The following is a 17,271-nucleotide window of genomic DNA, read 5'->3' as shown; positions in this document are numbered from 1 at the left end:
AAAAATGTGGACTCCCAAAGTGGAGAATGGGAGGGTCTCCAGTGGAGGAACACTCCAAAGATAGCATTTGTGGGTGTCCCCCTACCCCCACCCAGGAACAGGGTTTCTCTGTGTACCCTTGGCTGTCCTGGAACTCGGGAGACCAGGCTAGTCTTGAACGCCCAGAGATCCCTAGTGCTGGGGTTAAAGGTATGTTTCACTATTGCCTGGCCAAAGGTAGCATTTTTAAGAGAGATAAATTATGTGCTCAGTTCGGGAAACATTGATTCTTTTGTGTTGTGTTCATATAATTAACTTATTTCCAAGTGGAGAAGGCTTGTTTAAATATATTGGTTAGAGTGATTCATGGAAGAAATAGACAGCATGGAGGGGTGTGCTTAAGCAAAGGACGTGAAGTGAACAGCTTGAAAGGTGAGTGACGAAATAAAGACGCACTGTAGTTTTCAAAGCCAATCTCTGATAATAAAATTACTTCTTGGAAGTAGTGATAATGGAAACAGTAGTGACCTGACTTGAAAAGATTAATTTCTTTGTAAAAATTTAGATTTTGGGAAAACTGAGGCTCTGTAGTAGTTTACAGAGGGGCAGAGCCGAAAGGATGAATCAGGAATTGCCTTTACGATAGTAAGGTTGGAGCATCTCAGAATGCCAGCCTCAAGCAGGTGAGAAAGCAGAAGACACTAGAGGATGCTGGCTCAGCCACTTCCTCCCTGAGACTGCCCCTTTCCACCAGAGTCTCTGGAGATGATGATTGGCCCATATGGGCTGGATGGAGTAGACCAAAAGAACCGGGGATAGCATCTTAATTCTTTTCTCCTGTTGCCTGTTCAGAGAACTCTGGGTCACTTTGTGTTACCTAGTTTGCTTTGATGGTTTTGTTTTTGATCATCAAGGTGTATTTTATCCCATAATACTGTTAGGAACGTTCACAATCAGTCCTCCCACAAACCTGTTCTATGTTCTTTGTTGAGCACAACAGAGGGCACTGAAGAAGTACAAAATGTTTCTTCCTCAGCAATCTTAGAATCTAATTGGAGAATTTGTGGCATTATTAGGCATCAGCCATTTTTAGAGAACACTGGAGAGGATTGATAGGGAGGAAGAGTTAATTATTTTTGTCTTGAAAGAAACTCTTGTTTTTACTAAAAATATCAACATTCCATAATCTCAAAGTCTTAAGCATGAATGAAATAATTTTCTACCTAGAAGTAATCATGAATTTTGAGAAGTGAACCCAAAGTATATTGTTAAAAATTAACTTGATTCATTATGCAATACCAAAGAGTTCCTTGTACTGACTACCAGTTGTTTGTTTCTTCCTAGCGTAATACTCAGAGCTGCTCTGTTAATTTTCTGATGGGAATGCTGTGTGCTCTTGATTGCCATTTTCTGTGCTTTAGAAGGGAGTGTGGTTTGGGTTTCTTACATTGGGTAATTGTAGGTTTATTTATATCAAATGAGTTTCCAGAAAGGATATGTAATTACTACAAATAGTACTTAAGGTAAATATATTGGTTCATTGTACTGAAACTGGAAAGCTCATCCTTAAGATTAAACCTTGTCTAAATGTGCCTTAAAACCATTAACAATATTAAAGGGCTTCCAGTGGCCTGTTGAGTGAATTGAACTGTGGATGGAGGTGTGTGCTGTTGCATTCTTTGTATGCAAGACAACAGCCATTTTCATCTGTTTTTTAGCATGGAATAACCAAGGAATCAGAGTCGCTAGTTTCCTTAGATCATTTTCATCCCTCTGTGTATTTCATTGTTGTTTGTGAGCAACTTGGGGTGTGTGTGTGTGTGTGTGTGTGTGTGTGTATGTGTGTGTGTGTGTGTGTGTGTGTGTGTGTGTGTGTGTGTTTTCTCTTTGATTCCTAGCTTGTACCCAGAACCCACTCCAAAAACTTGTTGCCGTTCATTGTTTTTTATTTCTGCATCCCCTGAGAAATTACCTTCAGCTGAGATTCTGCATATTAGTGAATTACCAGATTTATGTCCTGTACACAGCAAGAGCATGCAGTGCAGTGGCATCTGGGAAGTAGCTATTCATTTTAGTTGTAGGTCAGTAACATATTAGAGTCTTCTTTTCAGTGACGTGGGGTAGGACTGGGATTCTCCATTAGGTTGAGCATGTGTAATTCAGCATTTGGGAAATGTTGTCTGGGGCTGAGATGAAGGTTGGCAGGCTGCATAGATTGATAGTTTGAATTTTGAGTTCAAGTTGTCTGATGCCCATTTCCGTTTCATTAGTTGTCTTGCTTGTGACCTTGCAAGTGGGTTGTTTTTAGATGGAAAGTCATGCATACAAATTGTTTAGCATAGGGCCTGACCCTCAAATGTCGGTGTTTGTGACATTATTGGACCCTTATACTGTGATTTATTTTCCATGTTTAAAAAATTGATGTATAGTAATTGCACATGTGTATAGAGTATGGTATAAACTGGTTTCTAAGGCAAGAACTGTTGCATATTGATTGGATTGGTGACAAACTCTTCTTCTAGAGGCCACACCCCTACACTTGTTTTTTTTAAAAAAGGTACTCGGGTACTTGCCTTATAGCTATGTATTACTGCCAAGATGTGCAGGGATGAAAGGTCTTAGTTTATATTCAAGAGACTTGAGGTGGGATGGAATTCTCTTGTTTGGAATTGGATGGCCATAGTCAGGTGGGGCTGTTGTTGGCTGGCCAGATCCTACTCCTCCTTAGTTATAGAGCAGTGATCTTAGATTGTTTTTCAGTACCCACATTCTTTCTGTGTGGTATGCATGTCCATTTAGAAATGACAGAGAAGTACCTACCTCAGTAGAAATCAAAAGGAGGCTTTGGGAATGAGTAATCCAGAGCTTGATTCCCATCTCCTCATTTCTCAGGGTTTGTTTTCACTTTCACCAGTGGCAGAGCAGGTGACTTGGAGCTGAAGTTTTAATGTTGTGTAATTATTGTGAAGTTGGGTAATTCATTTTCTCCTAATTTAATTGGATTTTAAGACTCCTAAGAAGTAAATGATATTTTGTTTAATTTTCTATATTTCCTTAACATATTTATCTCTAAATATAATTTACTGAATGTTATCTATGTGAAAATTTTCAATGCAGAGAACTACTTACAAAAATTTGAGATGGTGATATTTGTATAGCTCTACAGTGAAGAATATTGCTTAAATCTTGTTCAAACTTGATTTCTATAACTGGATAGTCACAATTTGTATGTATTAACAACCAACTCAAAAAAGTGTCAAAAAAATACTGAGAAAATTAGGGAGGCTCCAGATGTCTTCAATGTTTTCTGATTTGTATGAGTTTGCTGCAAAAAGGCCAGTTTTTCTTAAATGCTGAAAGTGTTGTGATGACCGCTTGAATTCTTTGTATAAGTTAAAACAAGTAATGCCAAAGTGTTGAGAAATGCTTTGCTATGTTTTTAAAAATTGAAATCCTTAACTATAATGGAGGAGGAGTTGATACTTGAATTTGAGTTCTGGCTAATTAAATTCCACTGAAGAGATTTAACTAGACATTCAGTTTTATTTTTTGTTTATTGTGAAAAAAATACTGACTGTGCTGCACACTGGAGCACTCAGTTGTATTTTCTACCTGGAGTTTGCTGTGTTCTGGGAGTCATGGGGTATGGTTCCTAAAACTGTCTGTTGAGCTGGTAAGAATGAGAGACTGTACAGAGACTGTCCTCAGAACAAATTATGTGCAGCAAGACACTGTGATAATTTAAAGCTTGCTTGTTTAATTCTTAAATAACTGTAATAACAAGTTTTTAATATAAGTATTTGAATTTTGTGGATTTTTAAAAGTTCATTTATCATTGCGTGAAACTGTTGTAGTTAGGCTTTTTATACGTTATGTGCCCTTGATTATTTGAATAGCGAAGCTTGAAGCTGTTGTCTCAGGTGTCTCTTCTTGTGCTTAAGGGACAGTGCTGGCTTTCAGAAGTTGCTTTTTTCATCCTTCTCTGTTGGTTCCAGTGTTTCCTTTTAAAAAGAATTTTAGTACATGCTAAGCTGATTTTTACCCCTAGAAGAAATAATGCCTTCCTTGAACTTGATATGAACTCGACTCTCACTTCTGAGACATTTTGGGGAAACTAAAACTCAATTGAATGCGCTCCTTGTTCGTGTTTGAAGCTGTTGTCTATTTATGTTGCCTTCAGCTTTACAGAATTAGAGAAGGACTTCCAGGAAGTGGCAGGGTTTTCTCTGGCCACCCTAACCCTTGGGTGCCTTCCTACTGAGTGTACACTTACTTTATTTATGCTCCCAGCTTCTCACCACAGAAACTCTTCTGAAAGCTCAGTCTGTCTGTCTGCTCACAGTTCTCTCCTGTGTGTCTGACACCTTAGGATGTCGCTTTTATGATGAGCAGAGCATGCCCCTGTTGCTATGCTTTGGCACTGCTCACTGCTGCATCTTAACTTGGTTATTTTGAGGGGCACACACCATGCTCTTAAGACCGACCCAGGTTGAAATACAGCGCCAGAAGGGTCGTGCAGGTGTTGACACTTAAATAAATACGCAGCGTTGACAAATGTGGGAAGGGTAACTCCACTGGGGGAACACATTCTCAGTGATGTCAGTGGTTCTCTGCTCTTTAAGGGCCCTTGCTGATGCCTGCTTGTGTGCTGAGTGCCCCTAGTAACCAGGATGGGGTGTTGGGCGCCTTAACTTAAACCTGTTTTCTCTTTTAGGTCCACAGCTCCCAGGCCTGTTGCAGATCTCCAGCTCCTGCTTTGTGTGACCCCCCAGCATGCTCTCTGCCGGTGGCGTCACAGCCACCACAGCATCTTTCTGAAGCCGGGAGAGGGCCTGTAGGGGTAAGGAGAATCCCGTTTTTAAAAGCTATCAGTATTTTATATCCCATAGGGTATAAAATAGGATATTACCTCCCTTCCCAGAGCCCCCTTGAAATGTGCTGTATGACGTGTGTCTTTAAAAGAATGCTAAGTACATGCGCAGAGGAAGAACAGCACGGGACTTGCCTTACCCCTCTAGGACAGTTCCAGACATAGTGGGGTTTGCTGGAAGGGTGTTTTGGCACCAGCAGAGAGCATGCTGGGCTGCTGCAAGGAGCAGGAGCTGGCAGTCAGCAGCGAGTATGGATGTTGGCACTGAGGTGAGGGAAAGGGGTAAGTTTAAGTCCAAGTGTGGATTGTGCATTTCCCAAGGCTCATTTGGGACTCCACAAATCTAAAATGTCTTGGCCACTGCCCTCTTCAGGGATCACTTTGTAGAAGGCTGTTGACGGTGAGGTTTTTCTGTAATAGCCAGGAAGCCCTTCAGGGGGCTGGGGATGGGGTTGGCTCTGCTTGTCCTGGCTGTATCCTGATGTGACTTGATGAGAAGACTAGATGCATGAGATGGAGCAGTGGCTGTGCTACACCCACCAGCCCTGGAGCCCGGCGACACCCAGTGGTGGTGCTCATGAGGGCTTCAGGGGCTGTGCTTCCCACTTGTGGACTGTTCACCTGGCTTCCTTTCTCTTCCTTTTTGGAGGACTTTAATGGTGATCTTTCTAGAAGACAGACTGTGTGTTCACCTGGCTTCCTTTCTCTTCCTTTTTGGAGGACTTTAATGGTGATCTTTCTGGAAGACAGGTGTCTATTGTTTTGAACTGAGTACCCAAGACTGTAACTAGAAGAGTCATCAGGCTGGTAGGTTTAAGTCTGTACTCACCTAGAAAACAATACAAGAGGGTAGTCATCTCACATAGACATAGACAGCACCAGATACTGTCAACACATGATCACTTGTGTGGGTTCAGTATACAGTATTAGTGAGTTCTCTGTGCAGGTTATAGCATGCAGTTTTGTGAACAAGATTAGAATCCAGAAGCTGCACATTTTTGACATGTCATTATGATGTAGATAGGCAGAGTGTACATGCATCTTACAGTGTAGACAATGTTCTGGTTACTCTAGGAGCTGTGAGAAGGCGTAGGATGCCCATGAACAGCAGATGTAAGTGGGTGTTGGAGGCAGAGGTGAAGATCTAAGATAGCGATGAGGTCTCAGATCATAAAGGTTGGAGTGATTCGGGTGTTAATGGGGTATGCAGTAGAAAAGAATCCACCTGACCTGCCTTACTACTCATTGTTTCAGAAGATTCAGGTGGTAACATCGTGCAGTATAGAAAAGCTGGGGCACTAGGGCTCTCACCATATGTAGAATGGTACAGATGCCGCTGTTGATTATTACAACAAGCCTGGTGTGTCTTTTCATGTCTGAAATCCCAGTACTTGGGAGCTGACACCAGGGTTGTTTTGAGTTTGAGGCCACCTTGGTCTTTAGAGAGGGGCTTGTTTAATACCCTCCAACTCCACCTCACAAGTGTAACAAAACCAGGAGTAATTGCTAAAAGTGTTACATTTATGTGATTGATGTAATTACTCAAATTAATGCCACCAAAAAGGATTCCTATGGAAGCCTTGGATTTACTGAGATAATGAGCACACACAGTGGAAGGTGGAACCTAATATAGTGGGTATAGTCCTTACATCTTAAAGGAAAAGTCAGTGGAAAACCTCAGTGTTAGATATATTGTCCTTTATGTATCTGAGAAATAAATAATAGCCTATCGTGCAGGCTGGTATTTTCTTGATTTACTCTAATCAATGTGATGTTAGCTTATATACTTTTATTTACTGTGGTACCTACTAAACAGGATTTGCTGAGTAGATTTCAAATTTTGCCGGTTACACTGATCTTTTAGTAAACTTTCTGTAATAACATTAGTGATGATTGGTATTGCTATTTTTCAGCATCCACTGAAGATTTAAATAAATTCATTATTGGTGAAGTCCTTAGATGCCAACATCAATGTAGATTGGAGAAGAGTCAATAACATGATGATAAATCTTCCTTGAGTCAGAGGATGCTGCATAAGGCTAATTGTATTGATTGTTCTTTAATGATGCTTCATGTTGCCAAAGTCATTCTTGCTGGATCCAGTTGGCAGAACCCCACCCCCATGTGGAGCTCCCATAAATATGAAGGCATATACAGATCTAGGACAGTGTAATGAGAGAGCTGCTGGGAGAAAAATTGATTACAGGGTTGCAGACAGCATCGTTAATGTTCCTTGTCATGATACACCAGATGTCTTTGCTAATAGACTATTTTTGTTATTAGTTTTTATAGGATAGCATTCATTACATCATAATTTAGCTTTTGGTGCATATGCAGATAGGTGAACTCATTAGATTTAATTTTATACTTTAAGTTACTTACTCTTGTTAGTTTATGCACTGAAGAGTTAAAAATTTTACTAGTTACCAAGAATCTGCTGGAGCTGGGTGGTGGTGGAGCACGCCTTTACTCCCAGCACTTGAGAGGCAGAGGCAGAGAGATCTCTGAGTTTGAGGCCAGCCTGTTTTTTCTAATTCCCGGCAGCAAGGCCTACACATAGAAATCCTGTCTCAAACAAAACAAAACAAACAAACAAACAAACCAGGGAAGGAAGGAAATGCTGGCGTGGATGTTTTCTAGCAAAAAGAATTGTGTTTACTGGTGATGGTGGGGAGAAAGGAGAAATGTAGGATGACAAAATGCAAAGGAACCAAGATGTGCTCAGAGACAATTCAGCTCATTTCACTCCCTACCCAACCCCCAATGGTTTAACTGCATGCCATATGGCAGCCTGTAAGAGCTCAGTCCAAACAGCCATAGTGCTGCGATTTCTAGGGAACTTTAACCTACCTTTTTTCCCTCTGCCCTAGATATAGTTCTGCCAGGTTGCATGTGGGCTGCACCCGTCCTCCTCATCGCTAGGAGACCAAAGCTGAGTTGGCAGATTTAATTATTTAGGATTAACTTTGTAATTATTTATTTTTAAAAAAAAGCCAGGTGGTGGCACACACCTTTAATTCCAGCACTTGGGAGGCAGAGTCAGATCTCTGTGAGTTTGAGGCCAGCCTGGACTACAAGTTCTAGGACAACTGTGGCTGCACAGAGAAACCCTGTCTCAAAAAATTACAAGCAAACAAGGCCCTGCTGTGTAGCAGCCTTGGCTCTCCTTTGTGCAGTCTTCCCACCTCTGCCCTTCTCAGTGCCTCCACAGTCTAATACTAAAGAGTTTAGCCATGTCCTTTGTGTGTTAGAAACGTCTTCTGAGTGGCCAACAGACTTAATTAAGACAGTGCTGTGGGCAGGCATGGTGGTGCACACATTTTAGTTCAGCAGTCAGGAAGAGGCAGGCAGATCCCTGTGCGTTCCAGGCCAGTCAGGGCTACATAGTCAGACCCGGTCTCAAAAAGAAAAAACAAAAGCAGTGTCACAATGGTTTGAGGGACCCTTGGTAAGCTGCCTGCCACCAAACCTGACAACTTGAGCTGGGACACGCAGCTTGGCAAGAGAAGACTAACTCTTGCAAGTTGTCTTCTGGTCTCCATAGAGAGCCTTGACATCATGTGTGGCCTGCACACACGCATTAACACATGAGAAATAGGTAACAAAATTGTTTAAACAAAACAAAACAAAAAACGGCGCTTTTAGCTGTTTTGTTTCATTGTCGGCCCAGCCACACCCCCCCCCAAAAAAAAGCAAAATAAAAATAAACATTAGCTAGGCCAGTGAGAGTTCAGTTGGTAAAAAGGTGCTTGCCAGCAAACCTTATAACTTGAACTCACATTACAGAAGGGGAGATCGACTTCTGCAAGTTGTCCTCTGGCTACACACACACACACACACACACACACACACACACACACACACACACACACACACACACACACAAGTTGTCCTCTGGCTACACACACACACACACACACACACACACACACACACACACACCCTGACCTACCTATTTTGAGGCATGTTTGTGTGCACAGATAAAAACTAATAAAACAAAAATCTACCCACCAATGAAACTTCTGATTCATACAAATTATGACTTAAGAAAGTTTCCTGAACTAAAAACTTAAGCTGATACTCTGTCTAGTTGAGCTCTGAGTTCAAGAAGGCTTAATGAGCTTTCTGAAGTTTCATGATAATCTTGTGTGACTATACATTTTTTTCTTCAAAGAAGATCACTATATTTCAAAACTGTTGAAAATAATCTAAAATTAAGATTAGGGATGTAAATCGGGTGTGGTGATATACTCATGTAATTGTACCAACTGCAGAGGAAGCGCTTACAAACAACATAGCAAAGCCACAACCCAAACTCCCGCTCTCTGAAGGTTCCTCTGTGGGTCATTTAGAACTTTAAAGCCAGCCAGCTGATGGGTGCTCATGGTCCTTGGCTCAGGTACTCTTGACACTTCTCTGTAAACATGAGGTATTTTGTTCTAACTAGTCCCGATGCCCTTCTCAGCCCCAAAGAAACACATGGACGCTGTATTCGTTATAAAGCTATTGGCCTTTGGCTTGGGCTTCTTATTGGCTAGCTCTGTCTTAATTACTAACCCATTTCTATTAATCTAAGTATTTCCACATGGTCTTGACTAACCGGGAAATACCAGACCTTTGCCTGCTACATGATGACTGCTCAGCATCTCCGCAGAGAAGAGAGCGATTTCCTGTTTGTTTCTGCTTCTATCCTGTTTCTGCCCAGCCATGTCACTTCTTGTCTGGCCAATCAGCCAATCCAAATTTTATTGATTAATGAATAAGAGAAACATAACATGCAGAACATTCCCTATCACTTCTGTAGTTCATCTATGCACTAAGATAGCTCAGAGGATGAAGGTGCTCAACACCTGGCTCCATGTCCTGAGTTTGATCTCTGGAACCCACATGGTGGAAGGAGAGGACTGACTCCAGCAAGATGCCCTCTACCTTCAGAATATTTCCTGTGGCATGCATGCAGTGGTACACATTCATAGTGCCCCTCCCCACAGAGCTTTAAAAAGTTCCGTTTCATTTTTTTAAATTCTCTGTGAACTTCTATTCAAAGTACACCCCTCCTCCCCCACACACACTTAAGGATTTGTTTATTTATTATGTACACAGTGTTCTGCCTGTATGTATGACTACAACCTAGAAGAGGGCACCAGATTGCATTTCAGATGGTTGTGAGCCACTATGTGGTTGCTGGGAATTGCACTCAGGACCTTTGGAAGATCAAGCAGTGCTCTTAACTGCTGAGCCATCTCTCCAGCCCCAAAAAGATCTGCCTGCCTCTGCCTCCTGAGATCCTTCTTCCACCTTACCCATCTAACTTAGTGCTTTTTCTCAGCTCCGCCAGCAATGTGTTTTTCCTTACAAGCATGAGCACCTGTGAGGATCACCAGACTCTGTTGACAAGAAAGCTCAGGTGGCATGCAGTGTGCAGTGTAGAGCAGTATAGAACAGTGTTCAATGTAGAGCAGTGTGCAGACAGTCCTATAGCATAGGGCTGGTGTTAGGTTCATGTGTTCTTATCACTCATTGTTTCTAACACTAGTTTTTCTGAGACTTGAAAACTTGTGCTATTTAAAAAAATGAAACCCTATTATAATTTTATATATTGTTTTGGAGCCCAGATGCTTTTTTCCATAGCCCTGTAGTAATAGATTTTCTAGCAAGTTTGTAGCTCATAAGCTGTTTGCCATTTCACAGAATACAGAAAAGAGCCTAATTCTGTGACCTTATCTTTTCCTCTTACCTACCCCCCTATATCCCTTGTTGTACTGTGTTCTGGGCCCCTCTTCCTCTGCAGTGGACACTCTCTTCCCTCAGAGTCCTGGTCAGCTCTGCTTGGCATCTCATGCCTTTCCCTCTCTGCTTTGCTGCTGGTCTCTGCTCTCTCTGCTGCAAGCTGTGCTTTGGGGTAGGGAGTTTTTTTAAATGATTCCCCCATAGTGGAGGCAGCTAAAACCACTCATTTCACTCTTGAGTCTATAGTATTGTCTCAGTCATGGTAGTACTATTTGTTCTGTTGAGACTGTAGTGTTGTCTCATTCATGGTGGTAGTATTAGTTCTGCTGGGACTGTAGCATTGTCTCAGTCATGGTAGTAGTATTTGTTCTGCTGGGACTGTAGTATTGTCTTAGTCAAGGTGTAGTATTTGTTCTGTTGAGACTGTAATATTGTCTCAGCATGGTGGTAGTAGTTGTTCTGTTGAGACTGTAGTATTGTCTCAGTCATTTTGGTAGTATTTGTTCTGTAATCAGATGAATTACTTTCTCTGAGCCTCAGTTTCTACCTTGTGAAGCAAAAGGGATTACTTTTCCTTGTAACAGTCTTCCAGGAGATGCTCGAGTATAGATTTCAGGGAATACATGTTGGTCAACCACTGACTGACTGAAATACAGGCATAGGTGCATTATTGTAGAGAGGGAACATTGTTTTTGAGAGAGCTGCAGATGTAAACTCAGCAGAAGGGTGCCTTCCCACCCAATGAGGACCTGTTCTAAGTCCATCCCAGGACTGCCAAGATAATTGCTGTTTTGGGTCTACTAACTTCCCCAACATACAAACTACATGTAATCTTTGTGCTTATATCCCTCATGTAGTTGTAAAAGGCATTATTTATAAATTAATTTCAAATCAAATGTCAAAGTAACAGAATTCTCAATACCAACATTAGTTCAGTTAGGATAGTTGTTGGTATTTATTTCTGAAGCAAAATATGATAAAAAATGGGTGGCTGTAGCTCAGGTTGTTGGGAACAGCACACACCTGTGTTGTGTGCAGATGGCACTGTTTCTGTGGCTGGTTTGGGCCCATTGCTCTTAGTTTTTACCAATGTCACTGACCTGCCCTTCATTGGTATATGCTTAGATTGCCTGTCCGTACCTGGCAGAAATGTGCTGGTGGTGTGCGGGTCAGCTTCACTAACTAACTTTTGACTACCACAATAGTACTTCTTAGTTGTCTCTGTGTAAGCCTTATTAGTCCACCCCTGCCCTTTTTTTGAGACAGGCTGTTGTGGAACTCACTGTCTTGCAGGCCTTGATCTGCCTGCTTGTTTCTAAGTGCTAGGATCAAAGGTGTGTGCCACACCTGGCTGTAAAAAAAAAAAAGGGGCTTTTCTGTGTATCCCTGGCTATTGTGGAACTCTCTTTGTTGAACATGCCTGCCTCTGCCTCTCAAGTGCTGGGATCAAAGGCATTGCACCACTACTGCCTATAATCAAATTCTTAATAGCTTTGAACTTTGTTAATGGAGCTGTACATTGTATAATCAAACTATTAATTAATCAATTAATTAGTTAATTGAGTGGTTTAAGATTCACTTTAAAGTGAAAATAATTCCCCCACCCCAAAATTCAACATCCGGTGTCCCTGATGTGAGCTGCTTGGCTGGGTTAAGAGAACCCTGTGCTTGGTTGCTTTGGCTACAGAGCCTGTGTGCGGAGAGGTTGAGTTGTGGGTTTGTTCCACTTGTAAGATAAAACTAAAAAGCACATTAAAATAAAAGGGCGGGATGGGCAAGGCAGCTATGCACGGCTAAAACCATTTAGAGGAGAAATGGGATGCAGATGGTTGGCAGGTAGATGCATTGAAACTGTAGACACCCAAAGACTAGTGTGGTTACAGTGGGCCAAGTAGGAAGATGAGTGCATGAGGCCAGGAATTCTCTAGCAATGGATGAAAAATGACAAAGAATCCTAGGCTACAGTTTGAGAAATTATGTGTCAGGAAAGTGCTGTGGTTAAATTCTTGATGTTGTCGCAGAGCTGTAAGGCTGAAGATAAAACACACTCCTTCCTCTGAAACAAAATCAATACAGTCCTGGAACGGCTGCATTATTAAGGGCTGGCTCACAGGGTTTCATTACGTGGGCTTTGCCTGCTGGTGATTTGTCGCTGGCATAGGGAGATTTGTGAGGCACTTTGTGTTGGAGTCGCCAGTAGGCTGGCGGTCCCTTTGGACAATTCCTTCCAATTCACAGTGCTCTAGAGCAGATTTGTGGTTTTCTTTCGGGGAGATGCCTTTGTGTATTCTTTAAGTTACTGGTTGGGCACACACTCTCCCCACTGCTTGCTTATTTTTGTTTTCTCTTCTGCAACCGCTGACGCCTAGCTAGCAAATTACTTCAATGATAGCCTTTGCATGAGCATATTTCATTGCCCTGTAGTGCTGTTTAAGATGCGTTGAACTGTAAATCCTTGCCTTATGGTGGGAACTAAGTAAAAGGTCAGGCTGGCTAGATAGACCTGTGGCACAGACATGTCTTCCCAGCTGCTTGGGAGACCGAGGCAGAAGGGGCTACAAGTTCAATGACCAGGTTTAAAGTGAAAGGTGGGCTGAGAGGTAGCCCAGCCACTGTGCTTCCCACACTGGCAGTCATTGGCTCTCCAACGTCAGGGTTGCGATAAAAACTGTCCTGCTCTGTTTGAATGCTGTATAAGTAAGAAGCCACAGACTGAGAAGAGCCCATGAGTGTGCTTGGCCACTACTGTGGGCCATCGCCAGGCTTGTCTGACAGCAGAGCAGCCACATCTCCTGGGGCGGGCGGGGGGGGGTGGTTGGGGTTGGGGCTGGAGCTAGAAACCTCCTCTGCAAAGGGAAGACTGGTAGTGTGGTAATAGTGTGTTTTTGGTGGAGGGAGCACCGTTCCTGAAGGCCTTTTCCTTTTAACCCTCAAAGGGCAAGGCTGAGTTAGAGATATCAGTTGACTGCTTTGGACAGTGCTCAGATTTGAACTCCTTTTCTCTTCTGTAGATAGGAGCTGATTGAGTGGGAACGTGGACTTGTGGAACAGCAGAAAGAAAGCAATCATTGAAATCTGTGTGCCACAGAGAGCAGTGGCAATGGTTTGTGTGCAGCTGCAGCGGGGAGGCTGCCGTGTGTGTGTGTGGGGGGGGGGGGCTGAGGCTTTCCTGGAGAAGTTGACCTTAGCGGGTGAGATGGAGTGAGTGATCAGTACAACCTGTAACCTGCCAGGCCTGTACCTAGGGCTAGCTTCCTGTGTTGGCCACACTGAAGGTTGCAGACGCCTGCTGGTCTGCCTGGTGCCCATCGTGGGTACAGGGGTGCCTTGTTTTCTCTGTGGGCCACCTTTCTCAAGGCCTTTTTTGTTGTGCTTTCTTTTGAGAGTGCTGTGACTTGTTCTCACTGCATTCGGTTGATGGGATAAATGAAGGACACACATCTGGGCAGAAGAGTGCACTAGGCCCTCCTAGTAATTTAGCACACATGTTTAAAATTTTCAACTTGCTTTGTTAGGCTGTTTAATTGTAGTTGGAGTTCTTGTGAGCATATTATCTTAACTGAGGAGACACAGCACCCATTCACATTTACAGAGGGCTGAGAGCAAGGCACTCAGAATGGTCCTGTGTAAAGAGGACCTGGGATATTTTCCTTTCCATCCGCTTCTAGTTTGGGTTATAGTTTCAGAGATCTGGTTAAATGAGTTTTTAAAGAGTAGACAATTGTCTTTGAAAATTGAAATGTCAGATTAAAAGTACTTCATTATGAACTTGCCTTTTTAACTCCTGATGGAGATAGAGGAGGTGAAAGCCAGTCGACTTCCCTTTTACTGACTCGTCCCTCAGGCATCTGCCGTGTTGAGTACAGCGTGTGGTTTTAAGGTCGCTGAAGCTGAAGTTTTCTCTATGGACCTGGGGTGGGCTTGAGCACTACCAGCAGTGAGTATCAGCGCTGGTTCCATGGTGTGCCACACAGTATCAACCCTTCTCACTGAAGACATCTTCTTACTCCAACTGCCTTTCTTCCTTCCAGTGTTGGGGATTAATCCTAGGATCTTGTGTAAGCTAGGCAAGTGCTCTGTGGTCCAACTCACTGCATCAGCAGCCCTTCTGGGTTCCCTCAAAGGAGACAGAATGCTCGTGGAGTTCTAGGTCTTTGTCAACTCTGATGGGCATCTGACACACTGACTTGTTTTGTACCTGGGTCAGCTCTTCTCTGGGCCCTGCTGGCTTCAGCCTCCTAACCCGAACCCAGCTGTGTTCCTCCCCCTGAGGTGCTTGTGAAATGGAGGCTGGCTCTTGCTGCTCTGGAGAGACCAGACACATTTTGTGTAGTTGTTCAGTAATGATATTCACATAGGCTGTTGATGGATGCTTTTCCTTCTCTCTTTCTCCTTTAAAGTTTGGTTTTATATGTGTGTTATTTTTGCTTTCATGCATGCATGTATGTTTACGCACCATGTATGTACCTGGTACCCACAGAAGTCAGAATAGGTAATCCCCTAAAACTGGAGGTACCTGATGGTTGTGAGCCACTATGTGGGTGCTAGAAATTGAACCTGGGTGCTCTATGAAAGCAGACAGTGCTCAAGGTTGATTCATCTCTCCAGCCCCTCTTTCTCCTTTTTTTGAATAAAAAATTCACAATAGACTGCAGGCTGCCTCTGAGCTTGCAATCCCAAATCATTTTTCCAATGTGGAATTAAACTCACGTAACACTTTGCCTGCCCCGACAGATTAAAAAAAAAAAAAAAGATTTTAAGTATATGGTGAGTTCTTCTGCCTGTACCTACACCTGTGCTCACATCTGTCTTTAACCCCTTCCCTCCTTTCCTTGTTTGTTTCTTTTTAATGCCCTAACAAAATAGTCACTGTAGCCCAAGGGTCTTTATCTGCTTTTAATGAAAGGTAGGTGTTTTTGTTTAATCTGGAGTTTAGCAAGTAGTTACTGATATGAGAATTACCTTAGCACTTATTGTTATGGAATGTTTGATGTCCCTTTAGGAGGAGGAGGTTTGCTTAAAGTAGTGTGTATTGTAGATGACTTTTTTTTTCTTTTGTACCAGAAAGCTATGCAGTAATATGTCTGTTTCCTGGGAAGTGAGGATGGCTCCACACCATTAAGTATTTACTACTGAAGAACGTTCAGGAATCTAATTGACAGTGGTTCTCAGGCATCTTTTTTTTTAAAGATTTATTTATTTATTATGTATACAGTATTCTGCCGGTATGCGTACCTGCAGGCCAGAAAAGGGTGCCAGATGGTTGTGGGCCACCATGTGATTGCTGGAAATTGAACTCAGAACCTCTGGAAGAGAAGTCAGTGCTCTTAACCTCTGAGCCATCTCTCCAGCCTCCTCAGGCATCTTTTATGTTTCTATCAAAACACAATAGATTATAACTAACCATGGCACAATTTTCCAGTTTTTAAGAAATACTACTTATAGGTGAGTGGTGCTGAAGCACACCTTTAGTCCCAGCACTGGGGAGGCAGTGGCAGGCGAATCTCTGTGTGTTCGAGGCCATCCTGGTCTACAGAGTGAGTTCCAGAATAGCCACATCTATTACACAGAGAAACTGTCTGGAAAAACAAAAAACAAAACAAAAAGAAAAATACTGCCTATTGACAGATTTATATAGAACCAGGGTAGTATTTCAGACTTGTAGATTTATTTTGTTTCTGTTATTCATTCTTAACTCAATTAGTACATTGTTGGCTGTGTTGTGTTGTTATGAGCCTTAAGCCCAGTGTGATGGCTTACATGTGTACTCCCAGCTACTTGGGAGACTTGGCAACAGATCAGAGTCCAGGGATTTGAGGCCAGTCTGGACAATATAATGAGGTCCCATATAGAAAACAAATAAATAATTAACAATTTCTGTCTCTCTGTCCCCTCCCTCCCTATGCTTGTTGGCCTTACAAAATGTGGCAAACTCTCATTGTAGCCATTCAGTCTAATTTTGGCTTCCTTGCTGACTGGTGTTTATTTTGTAGATCTTTTACCTGGTGTAATTTGTGAGTTACATCTCTAATTTATATTGTGTTTTATATGTAATTGTGATGAGGTAATTTCAGTTCACAGAGAAGTAGATTGTACTTGGAAAGGGGAGGCTCAGTTGGTTTTTTTTTTTTAATTCTACACTGGCTAGCCGCACTGCTGAGACAAGCTATTTAATCTGTTAGGGCATTGGTTTTCATAGCTGTCAAATTGAGAGAACAGTCACCCTGCTTGCTTCTCAGGGTTATTCTCATGTGAAAATGGAGCTCTGTGATGCTGTGTTTTGGGAACTTCACAGTGATAAATAATGCGGGCATGCGGTTTTTCAGTCGTGTCTGTCCTTACATAAAACAAGGTGTGCCTCCGTGGTAGTAGGGTGACAAATGGTCCTTGGATTCAGGCTCCTGCTCACAGCTTTGGTGTCTTCAGTGTGTGGTAGTTGTTTGGAAGGTCTCATTGTGCTCACAATGGCTACTGTAGCCATAGCTGCCTCAGCCCAATTCTTTAGATGGCTATGACTCAATGTGCCTCAGATTGAACTGTCATTTATCTACCATGAGATAAACGCAGAAATGCAGAGTAAGTGATTAGAAACTGCTAAAAACGCGGATCTCTGTGAGTTCGAGGCCAGCCTGGTCTACAAAGCGAGTTCCATGACAGCTTCCAAGACAATACAGAGAAACCCTGTCTCGAAA

At 42.5% G+C, this 17,271-nt stretch overlaps 1 protein-coding gene across 5 annotated transcripts in view; it reads left to right on the top strand.

Moving 5' to 3' along the window:
• Positions 1-17,271, top strand: part of Rere (arginine-glutamic acid dipeptide repeats) — a 321,115-nt gene that overhangs the window by 144,049 nt on the left and 159,795 nt on the right. For 4 of the 5 annotated variants that reach the window (XM_040734893.1, XM_040734892.1, XM_040734894.1 and 1 more), the window contains exon 4: positions 4,694-4,819. The exons of the other annotated variant lie outside the window; for it this stretch is intronic. In XM_040734893.1, the coding sequence (XP_040590827.1) occupies positions 4,694-4,819 (126 nt within the window). The remainder of the gene's footprint in view (positions 1-4,693; positions 4,820-17,271) is intronic. 5 annotated transcript variants of the gene reach the window in all.

The sequence above is a fragment of the Mesocricetus auratus genome, unplaced genomic scaffold (genome assembly GCF_017639785.1).
Source record: "Mesocricetus auratus isolate SY011 unplaced genomic scaffold, BCM_Maur_2.0 Super-Scaffold_100042, whole genome shotgun sequence".
Taxonomy (NCBI): Eukaryota; Metazoa; Chordata; class Mammalia; order Rodentia; family Cricetidae; genus Mesocricetus; species Mesocricetus auratus.
The sequence above is the reverse complement of the archived record's forward strand: the minus strand, read 5'-3'. Positions and strand labels throughout refer to the sequence as shown.